The sequence below is a fragment of the Toxotes jaculatrix genome, chromosome 13 (genome assembly GCF_017976425.1).
Source record: "Toxotes jaculatrix isolate fToxJac2 chromosome 13, fToxJac2.pri, whole genome shotgun sequence".
NCBI lineage: Eukaryota > Metazoa > Chordata > Actinopteri > Toxotidae > Toxotes > Toxotes jaculatrix.
The window spans coordinates 16514765-16538170 of NC_054406.1; the positions used below are offsets into that span (position 1 = coordinate 16514765).

The 23406-nt window shown below is 42.3% G+C and overlaps 1 protein-coding gene across 1 annotated transcript in view; it reads right to left on the bottom strand.

Annotated features, from left to right (window-relative positions):
* Window positions 1–3739: 3739 nt before the first annotated feature.
* trim71 (tripartite motif containing 71, E3 ubiquitin protein ligase) overlaps window positions 3740–23406 on the bottom strand; it is a 32211-nt gene continuing 12544 nt past the window's right edge. Inside the window, exons 2-7 of the mRNA XM_041053976.1 lie at window positions 18641–18808; window positions 14907–15041; window positions 11086–11328; window positions 10432–10929; window positions 9789–9929; window positions 3740–9513 (exon numbers count right to left, since the gene is read on the bottom strand). Coding sequence (XP_040909910.1) covers window positions 8941–9513; window positions 9789–9929; window positions 10432–10929; window positions 11086–11328; window positions 14907–15041; window positions 18641–18808 — 1758 coding nt within the window. The 3' untranslated portion in view covers window positions 3740–8940. The remainder of the gene's footprint in view (window positions 9514–9788; window positions 9930–10431; window positions 10930–11085; window positions 11329–14906; window positions 15042–18640; window positions 18809–23406) is intronic.

The following is a 23406-nucleotide window of genomic DNA, read 5'->3' on the forward strand; positions in this document are numbered from 1 at the left end:
TGAGTGAAATACAAGACAAAATCAATGTCCGTCTCTCTTTCTGTTTCCCTCCCTCTGCTGCTGCAGCTGCCACACATCTGCCTCCTCCTCTTTTCCCTTTCTCTGATCCCTCCTCAACTCTGAGGAATAACTCTCCTCTGGACCAGGGTTGAAATGGATGTGAAGGCACCTCAGGGGAATCACATTCGTGTTAGAGTGTCAACTACGTCACGCCCTCCGTCACCTCGACGTCAGGACTACGTCAGCTGCCCACTCTGCTCTGTACGAGAGGGGTCAAATCCATCTACGCCTCTGTATCTCAGGTTAATGTTGAGGCAGCCAGCGAGGTCCTCTGTTCTTTATGATGTGCTCTAAAGGAAATGTCTGTTCAGGAAAAGTAACGTGCTCATCTTCTTCATCTTGAAAATATACCTGGACTGGTATTTAATGGTATTTACTCCAAGCTGTCTACAGAAAACCGATGATGGCTTGATGACTCAAAACCACTTTATATTTGGGGAAAAAAAGATGCTGAGATGCTTCATATGAAGCCCTTAAGTGTTTCATGTTAAATAAGTAATTTTGAAATAAGTGATTACTTGAATAAATTATGAAACATATATAAATATATAATAATTTGAGAAATTCTTAAATCTTATTTTCAGGTGTACCTGAGTTCTTTTTATTTAATTACAGATTTTTTTCAAATATCTGTTTTTATTTCATAAACGCACTTTGTTTCATAATTTCTTATGACAGTGGTGTTGTCGGCACACTCACCCCCTGCCTTTCTAACGCAAACTCATCAACTGCTACCAAATTTACTGAGTTAGCTTGCATTACCTAGAGCAACAATATTAAACAAATTCTGATTTAAATACCCAATAAACACACTGGAACTAACTTTTCCTCTTATTTAGCAGCTAAAAATCAATGTTTTTACAACAAATTATCAAATGATGTGAAAACAATGTCAATGGCGTTGAAAGGGGTCACTCATGGTGACAGAAAATAAGCACCTGAACCTTCAGCTTCCCTCGGCTTTATGGAGCTTAATAGCGAGTTCTAGCTCATTGTTTTTCTGTCCGTCCTACGACTTTACTGTTCTAGTTCACTCTCACAACTCTCACTGCCTCGTTTTCAGTCGTAAGCAGCTGTTTTCTTACTTTAAAGCTCTAAAACTCACTGTATGCTACCTGCTCAGCACCAAACTGCAGACAGATACAGTTAATTAGCAATTATCTAGTTAACACAGTGGAGCATTTAGCAGCTGAAGAGCCAGATATTTCCCTCGGGAGATGGTAGAGACCAAAAACAGAGCTAAATGAGAGTGAAAATTGGATTTACATTTGCAACACAACTCCAAACGAATGCTAATGTTGCTCTGCAACTGCGGGACATGTGGGTCTTTTTAAATGTTTCTCCCCTCAGTGCAAACAAATGAGTAAAACTATGAAAATGTTATCCAGCTCTTTGGTGACTAAAGGTGACTGATGCTTTCAGCCGATTCTGGCAGAGCAGCCGAGTTTGTGCCGCCACCAAAGCGAAACAATCTGGATCTCTGTGCTCTGTGGCTCCTTCTCAGTCTGTTACAGCTAATTGGCTCCTCTGAGAGTCATGTATCCATACACATACAGTAGATGCAGACATTCACACAAACACACACCAACCGAGGACCTCCCAGCCATCTGCTGGGGGCTCGCACGTACAGGTGCTCCTTTGCTCCTGCTTCCCCCACTCTGTGCTCAGGAGATATCTGAGGACCCACCAGCCGGCTGTTGTGTTTGATCAGAGACGCTGTGTCGTGTCTTGTCATTGTAATTTTGCAAACCAGCGGTTCACCACTCATCTCCTTGTCCGAACAGACACTTCTTTCACTGCCTTCCACCTCCTCTCCGCTACTACCTTTCTCTACCTGAGCGCTGGAAAGAGATTTCAGTCCAACAGATGCTCCACAGTAGGGCTATATTTCACACAGGCTGCATTCTAATCCAGTCCTCCTCTTGATCTGATTATTATACTGTACCACAAATCTACTTTAGCATAATTAGCCCACGGTGTTTCTGTCAGGGTGAATGTGAAATGCAGCACTGCTGACATCAAGTTGTGGAGGCAGGAAACTACAGCTGCGTCTGATACACTTCATTGTCTCCCGTAGCTGTGGGGACCTTGTCTCAGGGCTTCGTGTCCAGTCATGATAATCCAACTCCAACTCACTTTGCCTGTGAAGAGTAAAAGAAGCTAAATACAGACAGGTTATTGCAGGAAAGGCAAACATACACACACCTTTTGAGCACAGCAGGAAAAGCACAGGTTTAGTTTATAATTAGTGATGAAAATGTGTATTGAAACACCATAGCTGTGTTGTCAAGATGCATGTACACTTCTTTGTGGTTTATATAATGATTCATAAAAAGATCTAATAAATCCATATGTGAATGTAGAATGTAAAAAACAAACACTGGACCAGAAACAGCTGGTTTCTGTATCATTGTGCTGTTTTTTTTTTTTTTTTTTTCTTGGCATGCATCACTGCTCAGATACTACACACGATGTAAGGTAGCACTGAGTTATTCCAGCAGCCACAACAGAGTTAAAGCCTTTTTCTTTCTATAGTCTGTCCAACACCGAACTAATTTATTGAGCAACAGCAGCCCCCATTGACCAGGATGCACTGAAGCTAGAATTGCAAATACGTGTGCCTCCATATACAATACACCTTTGTCTTTCAAGTGCAATCAGACACAGCTAGCAATAATAATAAAACCATCACAAACTGAATTCTGCCAAGGAGCATGTATTTCATAAGCCCTACTCAGCTGACACGAGGTTGAACAAGAAGCTGAACACCCTCCAGCTCCTAACTGACCTCTGACCTCTCTAATGGCATTCTGTTCCTGTCATCTCCACTAGAGGGGAGTGAGAGTCCATGATGCACTTAGCCATGTCCTGCATAAATCCAGGTTGAAACAGGAAGGAACCATGTTAGCTTAATTAAAACAAATACTCAACTTTAATCAAATAATCTAAAATCAAATGTAACTTCTCAGTCATTAACATAATCTGTCTCATATTTTCCCCATTTCCCAAAAAGTCAGTAGGTTTTGAAAGCTGCTGTGGACTGAAACTGGCCTGAGTTAAGTTCAGTTAAAGGTTATTGTTCTGCAGGGAAATGAACCTTCACACATTGGAAAATGGTACTTTCTCTCACCAGTCATCACCTCCAGAAATTACACTTGCAAAGCACAAAGTACAAGTGACTTTACCTTACAACACAAGGAATGCTCACATCCTTCCCCCAGCGACACCATTCACTGCCCAAACTAGTTTCAGACTCACCAAGAAGTGAGTCGGGGTCTTCAGCAGTTTTAGCCGTTTACTGTGTCAACTATGTGAACCCGCACCTTACACACACACACACCCACACACAAACACACAAACACACAAACACGCAAACACACACAAACACACAAAACAGTGAGGCTGATTACCTTATGTCCGCTCTACACTTGGAAACAACGAACCTGTCACAGAGAGAGATCTGTTGTGAGATAAGTTGTGGAACAACATACTGTAAGTGTGATTTTAAGGCTCATTATTACTTGTAGTATTCAAAACCCTCAGCACTAAACACACTTTGACAAATTAATTTTATCTGACATGCGTGCAGTTTAAGAGCTAAGAAAGACACAAAATTTGAAGTCAAAGAAATACAACTTTATTTAAGTGTAAACAAAAAAAAACAAACAAAAAACTGCATAGGAAATGTTTAAAGTCCACAGAGTACAGAGCGAGCAGCAAGTGGCCAATATATTATAGTCTCCTCTGCCTTATTTAGACTGAAGACCTGACATCTGCACTTCCACTGAGCACAATGTGTGAGTGTGTGTTCAAGAGGGAGGGAAGGTGTGCTAGCAGACACACATGCACACACACACATACACACACAGGGCTCTGACTGATAAACACACACACACAGTGGCATAGATGAGGAAGCGCTAGCAGCACCCATCTAAACTCAGCTGGCCATGCTGGCTCGCCCTGCCTCTTGGACTGTGAGGAGGATACATTCAGTGGATCTCTGCTCAGACAACACAGATGCAGCGCAAACACTACGCCCGCTCCACACACATCCGGCTGCTGGGAGAACAGGACACAACGGAAACAAGAGTGTGGACAAGAAGAACTGGCTGCTATCTCCTCAGGCCATGTTCCACCGTAAACACATGACTCCACCTTACACTCTGAGTATTGCTGGTGTGGAACATTTCAGCAAACGAATCTTAGAGAAGAACCCAGAAGAACGTTCTGTGGTCTCTGTTCTGTCTTGTCAGGCTTCCAGCAGCTGGTTGGGGTTGAGCGAGCATCAGCAAGATCCCATTTAACCCTTTTCTTCACAAAATACATTCTAAAAGGGCCAATGAGCATCAAGCAGTGTTAAGTATTTGTACTTTTGTTAAAGAGAGAAAAAAAAATTGGCAAAAAAAAAAAAAACAAAAACAATCGGGGGAACTAATCAAAAACATTTTTTTTTTCAGATTGAGAAATAATTTGTTTTTATAATATGTAAATGGACACAAAAGAATCAGACTAGTACTGAGAGGTCATAACAAGGGAAAAAAAGTCATTACATCATCACTACGGGACACGTTTCAATAAGACACCTGCAGAGCAGGGCTGCTGAGAACTACCTGAGATTTATTTTTTCCTTTCTAAATTTTCAAACCTTTTTTCCTTTCTTTCCGTCTGTCTTTCTTTCTTTCGAGTATACAATCATTAAAAGGAGGTCTACGACCTTGCGCACGTCACCTGGTGCAGCTTTGCTTTTTCTCTCTCTTAAAGCCGTGAGAGGCCAGAAATAAAATGGTGGACAAAAACCACAGGGGCCCAATAAAAAAAAATAAAAAAAACCCCACCGAGCAGGAGTGCAGTCAACCGATCACGTGCTCAGCAGCCATCACCATACTTCCTAGATTCTTATAAAGACGATGAGGGGAGCTGATTGCTAGTTTGTGCTGGAGAAACCTAGCTGCGAGTTCAAAAACACAAAACGGCCACCTTATGGATTCATCACAGTTGGAAAACATAAATCTAAGCTCAGCAGGAAGCTTATATAGCTTCCTTAAGTTACAGGGCTCGAGCGTGAAAGGACAATATGTTAATATATCTAACCATATTATGCATATGAGAGGGAGTTAAAGAAAGTTAAGCACTAATGGTCAAGGGGCAGACCAGCCTTCTGCAAGTATCAGAAAACTCTGCCTCTGTTGTTTCTCAGGAATCGAGGCATGGCTGGCTGAACAGGTTGTGCTCTGCAGAGCCTCTAGAGAACAGGAAATACAATCGCCGAGGTCAAAGGTTAATTCCATCCAATGCAATATTAACACACACATACACATCTTTGGGTATATATTTTGGTAAAATCATCCCGATAATCAGCTACCCACCCCATCTGAGTTTTTCAACATCTATCTGAGAGACGTCAGTATAATACAAGGACTTTTTAAAGCATGCAACAAAATGAAAAGCAAAATAAAGGTTTAAAATACATTTTCCTCTTTAAGAGTGAAGACCTAAGGATCTTAAAGATAGAATTCTGTGATCTTAATAAAAAAAAAAACGGATGCAACATGAATGAACATTTCACAGAGTAATACTGAAAAGCAAAAAAAAAAAAAAAAAAAAAAAAAAACAATCTTATGGGTGAAACTAGGTGTTGGGTTCAAAGCAGCAGGGTCTGTGGACTGAAACTGGCTCACCATAAATGTGCTAATAGCTCCACTTAAATAATAAACCAGCCTGTTATCACCATTAGTCATAACCCTCTGGTGTGTTTGAACCACAGTGAGAATGATTGAGCTCAGACTCGTCTCCAAGTCCTCTGCAAGCAACATCAAGCATCCTAAAATCCACACTGAAACATTGGTAAATTGTGCTGAAAACAGAGGTCGTTCTTGTGTGTTCAAAGTTCCTAACTCTTTAAAAGAGGCCTTTTGCTCTTCCCCTCACCCTCTTGTGCACAGCAACAAAGTACAAGTGGAATCTGCATGTTCATCATCATCATCATCATCATCATGAGGTAAAGATAAATGGGGCACAGCCCTCTTAAGCGCATCCAGTCAGAGAGCGAGGATTTATCCTCAGGTGCTCTGATTTAACATTTGTATCTATGATATAATGGTCCAGTGACATTTGTCGTCTACAACAGAGTGGTCCAAATGCCAACCCCGTTTGGCACAGAACTCTCACAGATCATTTTTGGCACAATGCTTTCATCTGAAATATTTGGTTTCTTGGTGATAAAAGGCAAAAATTTACCAGGCAATTTACAGTAGATTCAACAAACCAAAAGCTGTTCAGGGCTGAAAGATGGAGCGATGGACGATAATTAAAAAAAAATTTATTTCAACACGAAACAGTACCATGATCTTTGGTCCTAGAGCTATGGGACATGTACTGCACTGTAACACAAGAAAATTAAAACGAGGTATATTTGCAATGCATAAATATCTGACGAGGTATGCTTAAATAAAAGAGTAAAAATGAGGTATTCAGAATGAGAGTAACACGTTGAGGTATTTGAATGTTTAAATGCACAGTAGCTATGAGTGACACACTCGAGGTATTCGGGGGTTGAAGTATACGAGAAAAGGAGGTATAAGCAAGTGTTGAGGTACAGGACATCTGAGATATGAGGATGTAAATCCTGATCATGTGCAGACGGGCCCTCTCCTCAGAGGTCAGAGCCGGTCGGTGACTTTTCATGGGTCCCAAGATTCTTTGCTAGGCTAAGGAGGTGGCTAACAGAACCTTAATTGTCTTAGTGCTTCCAGCGGGACACAGATTGAACAAAGGGCAAGGGGATTCAAAACCCCCCCAATGCTTTCACCACAAAGAGTTAGTACAGTATCTGTTAGTTTCAATGGAGATTATATTGGGATGCAAAGGCTAATCTGAGATGCTACTTTAAGCCTACAGGCCATCTACTATTAATAAAAGTGGGGCATCATTCGATAGGCTGATGCGATAAATGTCAGGGGGAGTAAGGGGCTCTCTTTGGTTGCGGGCATCTTCAGTTCTCTACTCGAACATTTCTGCAGACAGACGAACAGAGTCTTCTGTCAAAACCTGCCTCAAACAGTGAGGGCCTCGGTCTTAGCAGGATGTGAAAGTACTCATGCACAATAAACTGTGACCCAAGCACGCTTCTATTCTTCTAACCCTAACGTGGACAGTGCTATGAACCCAACTCTGTGAGTTCTCTGTGAGAACTTTAGACTTCCCAGCAACAATGATTATTTAAGAAAATGTTGTTAAAAGAGGGGGGGGGTTACGTTCTTTAATTGCCAAATCTACAGTTGGCCATTGTGCAGAAATTCTAACTTTGGTAAACTCAAGTAGGTGGCCTATAGACCTCCATCTTTAGAGGAATCGGTCTACTAGCGCTCAATCTGGAGCATCAATAAATAGGGCAGGGCTTTTGTGATGGTGCCCTCTCATTGGACTGGACTACATCCTAGGCCCCAGGAGCCACAGGGAGTGGCTTTCAACCACAATCTAAATCCAGAGGATTGTAGTGTTAGGTCTGTATTTTGATGTCATTAATGTCCTCTGGACGGCCAAATTAGGTGTTGACATCTGAGGCTTTTGTCATACAGAAGGCCTCATCATAAAGGTGTCCTTCAATTATATGATTAATTCTCTACATTAAGATCACTAATAGATCCAGATCTTGGAAGATTCTTGTCCAAAATCCTTTGGTGGGTCCTCCCTTTTGGAGGAGACGCTGCTCTCCTTGCATACTAATCTTTGCATCTTAGGTGTTCATGCAACTGACGGGATGGTAACAACACAGGTTGTCTTATTTTATCACAAACGTTAGTTCACCCAGTCTTTATGAGACGAGGTTGGGGCAGGGGAGTATGGATAATCAAACACAGGATAATTTCATTACAGGGCTTATTTTAGGGATCATTTCAGGAATCATTTTTGGAGAAGATTCCCTAAACTTAATATTTTTTGCTTATCAAAAAAAAAAACATCAAATCAGCATTAGCCATTAAAGCTCGAGGGAGAGCCTGAAAAGTACTGATCATTTTAATCAGTCCTACTGCGACCTGAGCTAATTTTGATTCTGTCAAGTTTGGCATCGCTTCGCACACTCTTCTTAGGCTACCATGACACTACAAACTCCACAGAGCCACAAAGAGACAAGGTTCGATGCGTAAGCGAAAAACTAACTAGCCTAAAACATGAAAAGGACACTACTGTACCCTAGTTTCCTCCCCGAGCGAAGCCTTCTAATGAGAACAGATCATGCAGCCTCTACAGTGGTCTGAGTATTGTCTCAGCAACAACATTCAGGAGGTTCACTTTAACTCAAAATTTCAAAATGCACAGCAAGAATTCCATTAATCCTGTGCAAATATCAACTGAAGAGTCTATTCTTTTTTGTCTCTCTTAAATAACAAAGTATAGAGGTAGACTTTTCTTCTTTGTAAAACTTCACGGACTAAAACCTCTGCTCAGTGACTATGAGTACATTCATAAAGAGCTAAATGAGGTAGGTGTGGAGCAGAGGGTATAAGATTTCAAGAAAAGTGAGAAATTCCCTGAGATGGATACTCAAGGAGAGCTTACAGAGAGAATTCAAAGCAGCTGAGACTGAGGAAGGGAAATATGGCTCTTTTTCTACTGATTATCAATTTGTAGAGGTCCCCTTTGTCATACATACCGCAGATATCCGATTTGGAGAAGATCAATGTAAATGTAAAAAAAAAAAATTATCTATAGTTTTAATTTCCCTTCATTTCAACCTGCTCTCAATCCTCCCTGAGCTCTCCTCCTGTTGTGTCGGTTGATTCATTCTTTCTCCTCCATTTCCTTCATCGAAAAAAATGCAAAAAGGACAAACGGAGGGAGAGAATGCAAATTTTTTTTTTTTTTTTTTTTTTTTTTTTTTTAGAATTTGAGGATACGATTATTTCCAAAGTCAACGACCACAATGACTCCATCAGGCGTCACAGCCACACCAGAGGGGCGATCCATCTGTCCGAAGCCACTCCCCTGTGTGCCAAATTTGCATAAGAAGTTTCCATTGGGCTCGAACACTTGGACTCGGTGGTTGCGGGAGTCGGCCACGATGATGCGGTTCTCCTGGTCCACAGCGACGCCCTGGGGCCTCAGAAACTGCCCGTTCCCGGTGCCCTCAGAGCCCAGAAAGCGAGCTGACTGGCAGTCTGGCCGGATGACCAGAAGCCGGTGGTTGTTGAAGTCGGTAACCACCAGGTGGTCTTCGTGGTTAAAGGCCACTCCTCTGGGAGAGTCAAAGTGTTTCCACAGGGCCCCTTCAAAGCCGTACTTGTTGAGGAAAGAGCCGTCAGGGGCAAAGAGCTGCACACGGTGGTTCCTGGTGTCTGAGACCAGGATTTTACCCTCAGAGTTGACAGCCACATCCCAGGGATAGTTAAACTGCCCATTCTTGGTACCCTTTTCCCCAAACTTCAGCAGGAACTGGCCCTCAAAAGTAAACACCTGTCAGACAAAGCAAATGTCTTCAAGCCCAAAGTGTTTATATGTAGAGTAGAGGGAGAGTAAGCATGAGGAACTTTGTGTTTACATATGTATATAAGAGTTTACAAATTTTCAGAAAGTGCTTTTGCAATTTACACAGTTTTACATTTTTTTAATGAAACTTTCTTGTGGACGTTGCACAGTTTGACCCACATGTGAATACAATGGAATTCAATGGTATTGTACAAAATTAGAAAGTAGGAATGTGTTGATCGTGACTACATGGGTTTTCGTACCTGCACACGGTGATTGTCCTTATCAGCCACAATGATTCGTCTCTGACTGTCACAAGCAACACCAGCTGGACGATCAAACTGACCAGGCCGAGAACCCAGAGAGCCAAACTTATGGTGGAAGGCACCGCAAGGCTTGAATATCTGGAGACGGAAGTAACAAAAATGTATTGGTTTTCTTTTAATGTTACTCACTATGTATCAGCTCGAATATAAAGCTCTCACTCCAAAATGCAAGGTTCGAACTTAGTTGTTGTGTGTGTGTCTTTGTGGTCATGTGGAACGAGGAAATAAGATTTGTGTGCATTCCAGCACAAAGTTTGCTAAACAGACTCGCTAACATAAACATCTCCGCACAAAAATGAACCCAGTGAAGTTAGCATTAACTGATGATTAATGAGTGAATTCACTTAAACACAACTTAACCACTTGACATGCAATTTAAGTGCAAATTTCTGAGACATTTATTTGTCTGGCTGAGTAGAGACATACATAAAATTGGAGTTGGAATAGAAAGAAAATGTTTTGTCATTCCCTTAAGTGCTATAAAAAATTAGATGTGATACTGGCCAGGTAAAGAGAAGCAAGGTTTATAGGAACCAATTTTCTAAACGTGATTACAGAGAGACCAAAGACTGAGCTGTACCTGTATGCGGTTGTTGCTTCGATCAGCCACCACCACGTATCCTTCCTTGTCCACGCTGATGCCCCAGGGACGACAGAGCTGACCATCTCCCTCCCCCTCGCATCCAAAGGATGAGACTTGGGAACCCAAAGACCCATAGCTCCGCCCTGACTTCACGATCACCTTGAAGGGGCTGCCCTGGATGTGCTGGTTACACACCAGCACAGAGACAAGGTGCTCGCCCTCACATTTGGGCACATAGCTGACAGTGTATGAGCCATTCTGGTGGTCTGTTACCTCTGCCGCAGACAGGTTACCATCGCCAACTGACATGACTATTGCAGACACTGTGTCCCCGCCGGAAAGACGCGGCTCGCCATCATGGTCATATCCAATCACAGTAAAGGACGCAGGCTTGCCGCGGAGCGCGCTTTTCAGACCCTCACCATGGGCTTTGGTGACGGGGGCAAAGGCTCCACTGCTGATCAGGCCCATGGACTGGATGGCTATGTACAGAGCCTGTGGGAACCACGATGGAATAACGTCAAATGCTTTGTTTTTCTTTAAAAGTCAACTGGTAAACAGATTTAAATAATCACCTATTGGAACCAGGAATTGTAGTGAAGTCTTGGCCACTTGTTAGTGATCCATGACGTCCACAGTTTCACTGCTTACCTGGTCTGGAGGAGTGAACATGAAGCGGTCGTCCTCCTGCGGCTGAAGCAGGCCCCTGAGAGCCTTGAGTTCATGGATCTGGGTGAGCATTCGCTCCCTGGCCAGCAGCACGTCAAGGTGGCGGCCCTCGTCCAGCACCTGGCTGACGGCAGCGATGGTGCTGTCCAGCTTGGTCAGACTCTGGTGCAGCTTCTCCACTTGCAGGTACAGAGACTTAGCCTTCACCTGACGGATCTTCTCCACCTGGACGGAGACAGAATTTGAACATTCAAGTAGGAGAACAACCAGAACCTGTTTCCTATCAGCAAAGTGGATTTTACTTTACAGACAGCAGATTAAGCACATGATAAATGTGTTTTATTGACCTGTGATTATGTAAATGTAAATGATGGCAGCCAAAACACAGACTCAGTTTTTGTATTTTATAAAGTATTCTTGGTTTCTGGTGACAACACATGAACATACATGGTTGCCCAGATTTTGACTACTACCAACCATTGTGTGATGTATGGTTACTGCCATTTGAAACCACGTCTTCCTCTTTATTGAAATAAAAGTGTGAAATGTGGAGTCTGTCACAAGTCTGCCCACTGGATGGCAGCAATGTGCTAACCATACCATACCATAAGTCTGCCACATACTCAGGAAGAAGAAGACAAAGGCTTGACAAGCAGCTAGAAGCCTGCATTCTGCAGCCTGCAGCCTGTATTCTGATTGGATAACAGTTGCAGGAGTTTGGCAAAGTTTAAATTTATTCAGCCATTAATTTCATGTCACCAGCATGAAAACTCTTCTGTTACTTCAAACCACGTTTATTTCTGTGACTTTCTTTGAGTAGAAATCCAGCCCCACAAAGGAAATTACTACCATATCTTACATTTGCATGTTACACTACACCTACAGGGGTAGTAGCTGCTAGTCAGCTCTGCATGACACATCACGTTGTAAGCTAGTTTCTTTAACCTTTTAAAAAGCTCTAAAATAGTGTAACAGCAGACAAAAGGGAAACAATGAGCTATTCAGAGAAGTATCTGTGACAGGGTCTGACAAAATGAAAAACAGCAGCAACCAAAAAAAGAAAATGAGTAATAAAAAGTTCCTGGGTTGAATTATTACACATGAAAAAAAAAAGGCCAACCATCACTTAACCATGACACATTTCTGTTATTGTGAGAAGGCGGATAAAGTTACAGTAGAGTCAGTGAGAATAAAGCATTAAAGCGAGTGACAGAACCCGAGAAGCAGGGATTGGGCTCTTACTTAACGTCACCCAACAAAAAGAGTACAACACAATAGCCTGACTGCCTCTATGCTTAGAAGCACTTTTGATAATAGGCAGAGACTCTGAAAGAAACAAAGAGTCCAAAAGAGACTGGTCTTTTGTTAATCCTCCACATACGTGGAACTGCAATTTGCATCTGTGAGACTAGGGTTACACTTTATAGTCACTGAGGACAAAGACTCAAGTTAGGCTTTCTGATGGGCAGACAACTAGTTTTAGTTCCTCTGCTGAAACACTCACTGGCACAGCTGGTACGTATTTCAGAAAGAGTCTGAGACAGAGACAGAGAGGGAAGGAGACGTTGATGTTCTGCTAAGTAACAATTACTTATAAGTTAAAACATCACATGCCAGCACAGTCCTTGTCCTACTTGTTCATACAATAACACATACACGACACACCCAGATTCACACTCCCAGTTTGAGTCTCATGTTTTACCCGTGAGTCACATTTGGAGGCATGAATCTATAGTTTGTTGACAGAATGGTGAGTCACTGCAGAGCCCCTTCCTGGATTGAGTTTCTGTTTCCTGTCAGCACAGGAAACAGGTGATCGCACTGGGTTGCGGTACAGGAAACACTAGCAAGACTAATTTAAAGGTATCTTGTGTGATTCAGAAGCTGTACAGCTCAACCAACAGGTTTTCTGCACCTGAGCTGAGGAAAGTAAGAAGCAGAGCACTGACAGATCAAGCCACTGACCGAACCCGTTTACACTGGAGAAGTGGCCTCACAGATCACACTGGTTTCTACACACTGTTTATTTGATGAATGCTGAAAGTTGAGGGCTATAGGGTGTGATTAAAAATTATTTCATCACCTATTAAACTGATTCTTTTATTTATTATTTGTCCGAGGCAGTCAACAGTCAAAAACCCATTAATATGCAATTTACAAAAATGTAAAATAGAGAAAAAGCTGCAAATACATGTATTTCAAAGGATGGAGCTGCAAGTGTTTAACATTACTGCTTGATAAATACCTTAAAAAGACTAATGAATTGTTGACAATTTATTTTGTAATTGTTTCTACAGAAATGCACACCTCAACCACAAAAAAATAATTCAAATAACTAACGTAGTAGTTAACCAACAGCAAGACAGCCTCTTAGCAGCTCCATAAGCACCAAATGACAATCATACAGAATCGATCATCACCTTCCTACTTCACACGTAGCTTACCTCATAGCTACATACTTGCGTACCTCAGCAAAGCATCTAAATTCATGAAACGTGTAATAGTAAGTCAGTAGGTCAGATTGCAAGAAGCTGTGTGTGTGTGTGTGTGTGTGTGTGTGTTATGGTTGCCTGTAATGACTTTATCAGGTCAGGGATAAAGAGTGAGTCCTGCGGTGGTGTAAAAAGGATTAAAGAGGGAACATGGGTCAGTGAAAACCTTCTTTGTGACACTGTGACCTGCACACACACATACACACTCAGAGGAGCCCTAAGATCTCAGGGAGTAAGACACAGGTCGGTTTTTACAACGTCACTGAACCTGCTCTGAGGGAGAGGGGAGAAATAAGAGCGTGGCAGACTGGTGGGTGTTCGGTTAAATTAATGGTTATGTTCTGTTCTATGACCAAAGCAACAAATTTGCTCATGTACATAAACGTGCAAATGCACATATACACACTTTACTATCTGGTTTCAGCCACAGATCATATGATGTGGATTTTGTGTTTATATGCGCTTGTGTTACGAGGCTTGACTGGTACAATGGCCTGCATGTAGCACCGTATCCTTTTTATGGCATTTTATGTCGTTATTCATTTATTACCAAAAGCTTAGGGATCTGCAACCATGGTTTAGCCAGGGCTGAGGGGCCTCAGGGCTGAGGGCTCTTTCTTTCACCCAAAAACCCTCCCCTTCTCAGGGTAACCTTAAACCTGGGAGGCCCTTGCAGAGGCTTTCTGAAGTGCATGGTGTGTGCCAAACTGTCAGCTTAAAAGCTGGCTCCTTAGTTTTGTTTAGTTCGACTAAGTTTAATTAACCAATCCCGACAAGTGCACTCCAAGCTCAGATGTGATGGTTTACCATATGTCACAGTCTACCATCTCTCATTATACAGTACATTCAATTTACTGAAAAACTGTTTCACTTGCAGGCTACTCAAAAGTGAGCTTAGGTACAGGGTGTGGATATGAATGCAGTAAAAAAAAAAGGGTTTTTGCATCCATTATTTTCCAATTACAAAATAATTTAAACAAAAAACTGTGAAAAGATGAATTTAAGGTATTCTTTTGCAATAGAAGATATTTATTTGCTCCTTTAATGTGGCTGTCACAGGCAGTAAGGCACTTAACAAACACACTGTCATTGGAATAGTCATAACACTCGTACAATGAGGCTGCCACAACAGCAGTATTCTTGTCAGCAGCATGGTTCATTAGCACCTGGGTGAAAAGTAGAGAAAACGCTGTGTCTGTTAGTTATTGGCCAATTGTGCCAAACTGCCCTGATCGCTAGAAGCCAGACCAGAACAAAACTGAAAGTGGCCTGTAAAAAGAACCATGGACCCTGGTGAAGGTAGCAGCTCACCTTCCACAGTAGTTCACACTCCCTCTCTTCCAGCGCCTTCTTGTGTCTCAGAACAAGGGCCTTCACTTCAGTCTGCACCACCTTAGCCTTGATCTCCACTTGCTCTGCCATTGCCTGGACCTTCTCCATGCTTAGCTGGGGAAACAAAACACAGTGACATGAGCTTACTGATGTGGAACACGATGATCAAAGAAACATGATGATCTCTCACTCTGCAGTGGGACAGAGGACCGGACAGGAACGCAGGTGGCTGGTTACGGGTACCAGGCAGTGGTGTAAATGCTCAATCACACCACTGCCTGGCCTGGTCTGTTTTATGACTCAGATGGGATACAGATGACCTCCACAAACAGGATGCAGAGGACCAGGAAGCATTAAAAGAAAGGACACTGTATGTGACATCTTCCTGGCAAGTGAACGCACGAACACCTGCTCGGTTTTTGCGATCTATTCTTTTCTCGCATTTGGCGGCTGCTCTACAATGGGAAAAGGAAGCATGGGTCAGGAATAGGAAGTTATTTCACACCACACAGAATGATGCAGCTTCCTACTGCACTTGAACCCTTACTCATTCCAATACTCGATGGCTGCATAATAAGATTTATAGGCATGAGAACACTAAATTTGAAGCGGTTTTCCTTCTCATAGCACAGTATATAGAACTTTAAGGCTTATTTATAAATAGATATTTCATAAATGAAATCAGTAAATTATTCAAACTCCAGACTACATTTTATATAGGCAAAGATCTCTTTTTAAGATGTGGGGATGAGCAAGAACAATACCAGGGGGATGTGTTATCAAAAATGTTCAGTTACTTTTAGTCTTGTGTTTACAGTTAAGACTATGTATGTGCTGAACAGGGATCTCTTTTTGTCCTGTGTCTGTCACTACACACAGACAGTATTAAATAATTGTGCTTTGTGCACAATGAAACGAGGACACTAAGTTTCATCATTATCTTTGTAAATACATGAACTGAAAAGCAACTGTATGGTTTAAACGTGAGAAATTGCACCTCAGAAGCTTTTAGTTTTTACAACCACCAATTTAAAGCTAAATGCACATTTTTTCCTCTTTGTCTCCCTCCCTCTTCTCCCCCCTCTGTTTTATCTGGCTTTTCCTCTGGCGTTTTCTGGGAGGTCATAGGGTGAACCGGACCTCACAGGGACGAAGGGGAGGTGGGAGAAGGCTTTCTTTGTGATATCGGCCACAGGGATCAAAGGTCACCTAAACCTCTACAAGTCGTGATCTGCAACCCCTGTCTTAAGACACATACCGCCCACCCCCACTGCACCCCGGCAAGAATAAAGCCTGGCAGCAGGGTCCTTTTCTCTTTCGCCTGGCCATTTGAGGTTGGCAGCTAAAGGGTCAACTAAATCAGGCCCCTAGAGAGGGAACAGAAGGGAGGGAATCCTTAAGGAATTGGGGGAAATCTTTACCCAAATGGAGTGAGGAAGGAGGAGGTGTGAAATGACAAAGCAACAACCCTTCTCCAGTTGTTTCTGTGTATTCTTACACAATGCTATTTTTCTATATTTCTATAAACTTGTTTTTCTGCCTCAATCTTTGTCTTTCCCTTCTGTTTTTGCTCCACTCCAGCTGAGACTGTCTTTTTCATACTTCTCCCACTTTGTTTTCTGTCCTCTGCTTCTTGGCCTCATGATCTCCCTCCCCGTCTCAGCGTCGCCATCTTCTCCGTTTCCGTCTTTCCCTCAACATTCCCAGAAGAGCACAGCTTGGAATACAAAGAGGGTCAAACTGACCAATCAAACTGCAGAGAGAAAGAGCTCTGGCCAACCAGGAGGTCACAAGTCCAGGGTCAGAGATCAGGAAAGATAATGGGTGTGGAGTGGGCGGAAATTTCCTACCTCAGGGGACAGGGGTGCATGTGGTGTGTTTGTGTGTGTCTGTGTGTGTGTGTTTACATATTATCTGGCGTCAGCAGTTACAACAGTGGTGACCTGGGACAAAAATGGACAAACATACACCAAACACCACAAGGTATTGCCAGATGGTAGGTGGTGTTTTTTATGACTCAGCTGCATGCAGCCTGGTGACCTTTGCAATAAAGAAAATGTGGGGTTGTTGATATGATTCCTACTGGTTAATAAGATCCAGAGAAAGCTGTGGGGCCTGGTTTCAGTTTGAAACTTTGCAACATGTGACCTGGACTCTGGCATTTAAACTGAGCAGATGCGTGTTGTGATATCTTAGAATTTGAAGAACACCTAGAGTGACATGAGTAGCCATCCATTAAGGTACAAAGTGTGGCCAAGTCACACAGCGGTCAACCCGAGAAAAGGATATGGCAGGCCCAAGCTCTGGTCCATGCCAGCATGTCACATGACCTCAGTGGAACACCTAGTGTTTCATGTTTCAGTCAAGTACTTAGCAAGGTCATAACACTGCCTTACCTTCCTGGCAAAACAGAACAACACTGGTGTGTGTGTGTGTGTGTGTGTGTGTGTGTGTGTGTGTGTGTGTGTGTGTGTGTGTGTGTGTGACCTATCCCTATCCATCCATATATTTATCGCTTTTTAAAAGTAGAGCTACTGCTAAAGAATATTTTAATGTTACTTTTTTATTTTTTTTTATTGAGCGGTCTATAAAATATCATAAAACAGTGAAACATGCCTATCACAGTTTCCCAGAGCCCCAGGTGATGTTCTCACATTGTACAGTGGTTAGGGCTGTCTTTACTGTTAGAACGCATTGATTTGAACACGACTCACATGGCCAAAAGGTTTCACTACTATGTAAATGCATTCACTCCAGGTCGGTGATAGTAAGTGCACCTCATCTGGTGCTTTTGTACGTTGGCAAAAAAAAAAAGAAGGTAAAACCAGCCTGTTCAGGTAGTGATCAAACTGTTAGTGAAACCTCTCATTCTTTCCTCACTCGTGCATGTGTCACTGTGTAAGCTGGAATCTCAGGGGGGTGTAGAAAGCTGCCACCCCATATATAATTACGTAAATGAAGAGAGGCAGTGTGTGAGTGTTTGTGTGGGAGTGAGGGTAAGAGGCGGGGGGTTGTGAGTGAGTGAATAAGGGGAGGGTAACGTTTTCCACATCTTTAAAAGAGGAGGGGAATGTTCCTTTCTCTGAAATCCTTTAAATGCCTCATCTACCCTCCCCCATCCTCCTCTCTGCTCCTCCTCCCCTCTGACCTTCAGCCCTGCCCCCGCCAGACCTCACCCCATGCGACCCACCCCCTTTCAGGGCCAGCTGGACACCTCTAACCCCAGGCTTCCCAGCAGCCCAGGACTGGTCACTCTCAAACATCTCCAAGCTGATCATCTCGAGGGACGATGGAGAGACACAGCTGCTCTCTTCAGCTTCTCCTTGGTCTTTGCGGGAGATGGATGAGTGTGGATTTGTGAGGTTTGACCTTCATAAGGGTTGTCTTTATGTTAGACCTCAGAGAATTGAGCAGGAGGGCTCTCGGCTTTGTTTAGAAGAGACTTAAATCAGTTTGACCTATTTTGAGTCATATGGAGTGACACAACACAATTAGAACATCTGGCCTTTTTCCTTTATTCTCTTAAATTGATTTTACTCTAATTTTTCACTTTGTGCAACACTAATACAATTTAGAAAATCACGTTTTATTGCCTTTGTCCCAGACTTAAAGCGTAGAACAAACAAACTAAATAACTAAATGAATAACTGACTAAGGGATCTTTTCCTCCTTCCCCCCGATGGTGAATGTGTTTGCTCGGGCTCCTGTCTCACCTGTACGGCCTGTCGTCCCTGCTGTGCGTCTGACAGCAGCTGGATGGTGATGGCCCTGCAGTCCTGCACAGCGTCTTGCAGGTAAACGAAGGTGTGGCCCATATGGCGGCCCACGCTGCACTCCCTGCAGATAGGCACCGAGCAGGTCTCACAGAAGAACAGGAACACCTGGGAAAACAGGCAGACATAGATGGACGAATTAGTTTTGTGCGCAGAATAGTGCAAACCGAAACAGCACCTGCTGTCATCAACACACAACAAACAAAAAGCAAAGATGCAGACCACAAATCCCATTAGCCTTCATCCATGACTCACAGTTTGACAAACTTCATAAACTGAGATGTCCGATGCATCTACGACTGACTACTCATTGTGAAACTCAAACATTTTGCAGCTAAACAAATGGGATTTTATTGGTCAAATACATAATAACGGTCTCTTTGCCATTCAACACTCAGACTTTTCATCAGTTGGGTATAACACGTTCAAGGTGCTAAGGCTATGATTTAATGCTTTTGTTTGTTTATGCATAATTAAATTTATTCTTAATTTACATTACTAACCATTTTTAAATGTCTGAAGAGCCACTGTTAAAGAAATGCAGTCTTTAAAATTCCTTACTGTATCTAAAATATACCAAACTGACCCCAAAACAGAAATAATACTGTAAAATGTAAATGTTGCATTTAGACCCACAGCAATTACTGTTATGGTACTGATGTGTGGTAATATGATAATGGACAGTGTTTTCTACAGTGGATCAGTTTTTTGACATAACTGCCATCATCCCACCCCTTCCTATGACTTGATGAGGGCATGTATCAAAGCTAATGTGTTTTACTGTTGCAAGTCAGGTTGACAAATGGAACAAGCAGGGTGAACACATTAATCACTAAGTGTTGCTATGTCCTCCTCTCTCTCTGTCTCACACACACACACACACACACACACACACACACACACACACACACACACACACACACACACACACACACAGCTAATTAATGAGAAAAGACCATGAATGATAAACAAGTCATCCATATGCATGTGTTACCAGGGAGGATCATACAGGCCTCAACACCCCCAGAGAGCTTCTCTCTTCCAAAACACAGGGCCAGAAGAAGCAAGGACGGACTAAAGGCCACCAAAACTAAATCAATACCCATTCTGGACAATCTCGGATGACGATTTCACTCTCATTTTCAGTTGGCAGTTGCTTCATGCCTGTTGAGATTTCTACATTTTTCAAGTTGTTAGCTTTGCCTGAAAATTTACTATTGGCTTCTTTTCTTAGATTAAAGTGTACTGCTATGTATGCCATGATACAAGGTGTATGCATGACAGATGAAGTAAAACGCAGCACTGGTTGACAAAAAAGTGCCTCTGACCCCTGGGATAAGAAGAGTAAATGTCATTTAACCTTTGTTGAAAAAAACCTAAGCTTTCATTTAAACCCCTCGTACGAATGCTGATTGGTTATAATGGAAGGCTAATTAGATATGCACTGGCCATCATATCCCAAAGAGACACCAGATCAATGGCCTCCAATAGCAGGAGACCTGAGTGGATGGGGAGGGGCCTGCAATCAATCCATCAATAACGGCCGATCCCCTGGGGAGCTGCATAATCTAATGAGACCCCCCCCCCCACACACACACACCTCCCCCCTTATCTATTTCCTCCTCCTTTCTCCCTTCTCCTTAAGCCCCTCTAGGATCCTTTTCTTCTAGTCTTTTTCTTGCTGTCTGTCCTTCTGCTGAGCCCTGTTCTCTACTACAGTCTCTGCACAGCTCTGTCACTCAGTGCCCTGCCCTTCTCTGTCCTCCTGTCCTATCCCACCCCCATCGACATCCCCTAAATTCCAAGGGGACGGGACGCACAAAAGAGAGGAATGCAGCTGGGTTGGAGTGGAGGAGGAAGGTGGAGATAGCCTATGATGGACACAGGGCTGAGGCAGATGGGGGTGAGGGACATGCAGATTGACGGTACAAAGACTGGAAGGATTCTGATGAGGACTGACTAATGACTAATACTTGAGATCTGCAGAGTTTAGATCATCAAATGAAGCTGCTCCCGTATTGACAATTACATGACAGGCGGTTTATTCCACTATTAAATTTTACGGTGACAGGAAAACAGCTCCTGACGTGAAAATGCTGACTTGCTTGCTCGTCACGTTTGGAGACGTTTCCGCTCACGCTAATGAAAAATGCTCATCAGTTTTATTACACACAACCTGGAACACAAAGAACAGAGTGGCAGGTTGAGCCCAGTAAAATTTGCTAATTTACTCAGAGCTTTGCAGAAACAGTTGCCCGGAGGAACCAATTCAGACAGTAGTTGCCCATTCAATTCAGTTTTGTTGCCACTATTGGTTGCTACTTTTTGTTTGAACTAAAAAAAAAAAAAAAAAAAAAAAAAACCCTCATCCTTCTCCCTCAGTACAGAATCCCCCACAAAAGCAAATGAGTGTTTTACTGTCCTGGTTTCACATTAATTTACTTCGTCAGAAACTTAACTTAAATGTGACGTTAAAAAATAAATAAATAAGCAAAGACGACCTCATACATAGGTGAGGGAATATTAACCATACTTGGTTGGTCAAAGAATGCAGCAATGCATTTACCTGATGTTTCTATTAATATCTTTGCGGTGATACAGTGCAGTGTAGAGAAAGCTGAGATTTCTCTGTATATTTTCATATATAACACATGGGTATCATTTTCTATTCATGTACTTGAACAGAATATGATACAGACAGAGTGGCAGCATGTGCACGACGGGCATTGTGCATTAGAATTTTTTCAGAAACAAAAAACCCTAGTTCTTGTTTACCATTTGGGTGTAATTGTCCCATCGTTTCTCTTATACATTACCTCCCAAAGGTGCAACCCAAGTTTTGTATGTGAAATGTTATCTCTACAGTGACTAATTCTTTTACAAGTACACATGAAAAAGTGACATGCGGTGTAGATTTTTTGCAAAACATTTCAGTTGTGTGTGGGAGGCATCTGTGATTTCTGCAGGATTTTTGTGCATGCATGTATGCATTCAATATTGTAAAATACGAAGAACAATTATTCTATTTGATGTAATTGTTTTACTACTAAGCGCTTTCATCATCTAGTGTTGGTGCCTTTCAGTTTCCTGTGGCAAATATGAAAACATAAGGGAGATAAACAGTCAAATGCAGCTACAAGCCTCTACCCACCATTCATTTGGATCCATGTTGTTACCCTGACAAACAACTACTATACCTGATGTCCTGGCTACATACTTAATTATCACTAGCTAGCACAATACAATAACGTGCAGTTCCCATTAGGTTGGACGAGTGAAAACGTGTTTTCAAAACACTATCCAACTCAATTTATTTAAACATCCATATTACCCATTAAATTGTATGTGTACCATTCAGAATTCAATAATATCTTATGGTTGTGTGCTCTTCTGTTTAGAGTAACCATTTGTTCATGTGGAAACAAACATGGAAAAAATGAAAAACAACAGGGTGACCAGAAGCCTGTTCTTGACAACACTGGAGTCCTGTTTCACCTAACTGGATCCAATGACAAATAGCTGCAAGACTTCAAACTTCTTTAATGCTATCTGCAGCTTATGTGTCATCAACAGCTCAACAGCCCTTGAGGTAAAACACTTACATACATACAAGGCTGTAGATTACATAACACGAACAGCCTCTTGGAACGCTAGTCAATTTATTGACTCGCACAGGACATCGGCTCTTCCCAGAGGTCTTCATGGAAGGATCCTGTTCTCTCTCTCTGCCTGCCTCCCTCTTTACCAGTTTCTCCCTTCATTCACAAGCTTTAAGTAATTTATCACAAATGCTTGAGTCACACATGAAACAAATTCTTAGCCAGCCAGGAATACATCTGCTTTGTTACACATGTGCTACTAGTAGAGACCAGGCATTTCACAGCCACGGACACGCTGGATACCCCTCACACATGCGAGAACACACCAGACACTTCCAGTGTGCACGTGACACAGAAATGTGAAAAACAACTTAAAAAGATGTGAAATAGGCGTGGTGTCACGCTAACAAAGTTGTAAATTCCACAGAGAACACCCTGGAGGGCAGGCTTTCAGGCAGAGGTGACTCACCTACAGCATTTATTTATTGCCCACTAACATGTAGCACACCAAAAACCTACAAGCAGAACATGCAAAATACATGACGTACATGCAAAACAGACAACAAAACACAGACACAGGCAGACACTGATGTGTGCTGAGTGTTTTTGCTGCTGGAGACAGACTGGAACCAATGTCCCATCACCAGCTATAAAGCTCTGAGCAGCAGGGCTCAGCCCTGTTGGGGGAAGAGAGTTATTGTATTTCATTAGTGCACCGGATGTTTCTCATTCTCCTTCTCTGCCCATTATGCTTCCCCATTACTAATTTACACTTAGATACAACCACCTATATCGGGTATTTGTTTTTGTAAATGTCATAAAATCAGAGGGATTCCTCCTGAAGAATATAGGGACTATTTTTGTTAACATTTTGTTTTTGAAATTTTGATAATTCATTTGAAGGTTTCCTTTATATCACTGTAAACAGACAATCTCTGATATTTCTTGAATTTTTTTTCCAAATTATGTTGGGCATTTTTGACATTTTATACACTAAACATATAGCCTATATCCTAAAATGAATCAACCAAATAATAAATAATGAAAATAACTGTTAGTTGCAGACATATAGTCGAATCTAAGCTTACACCACCCGCGCAACAAAAA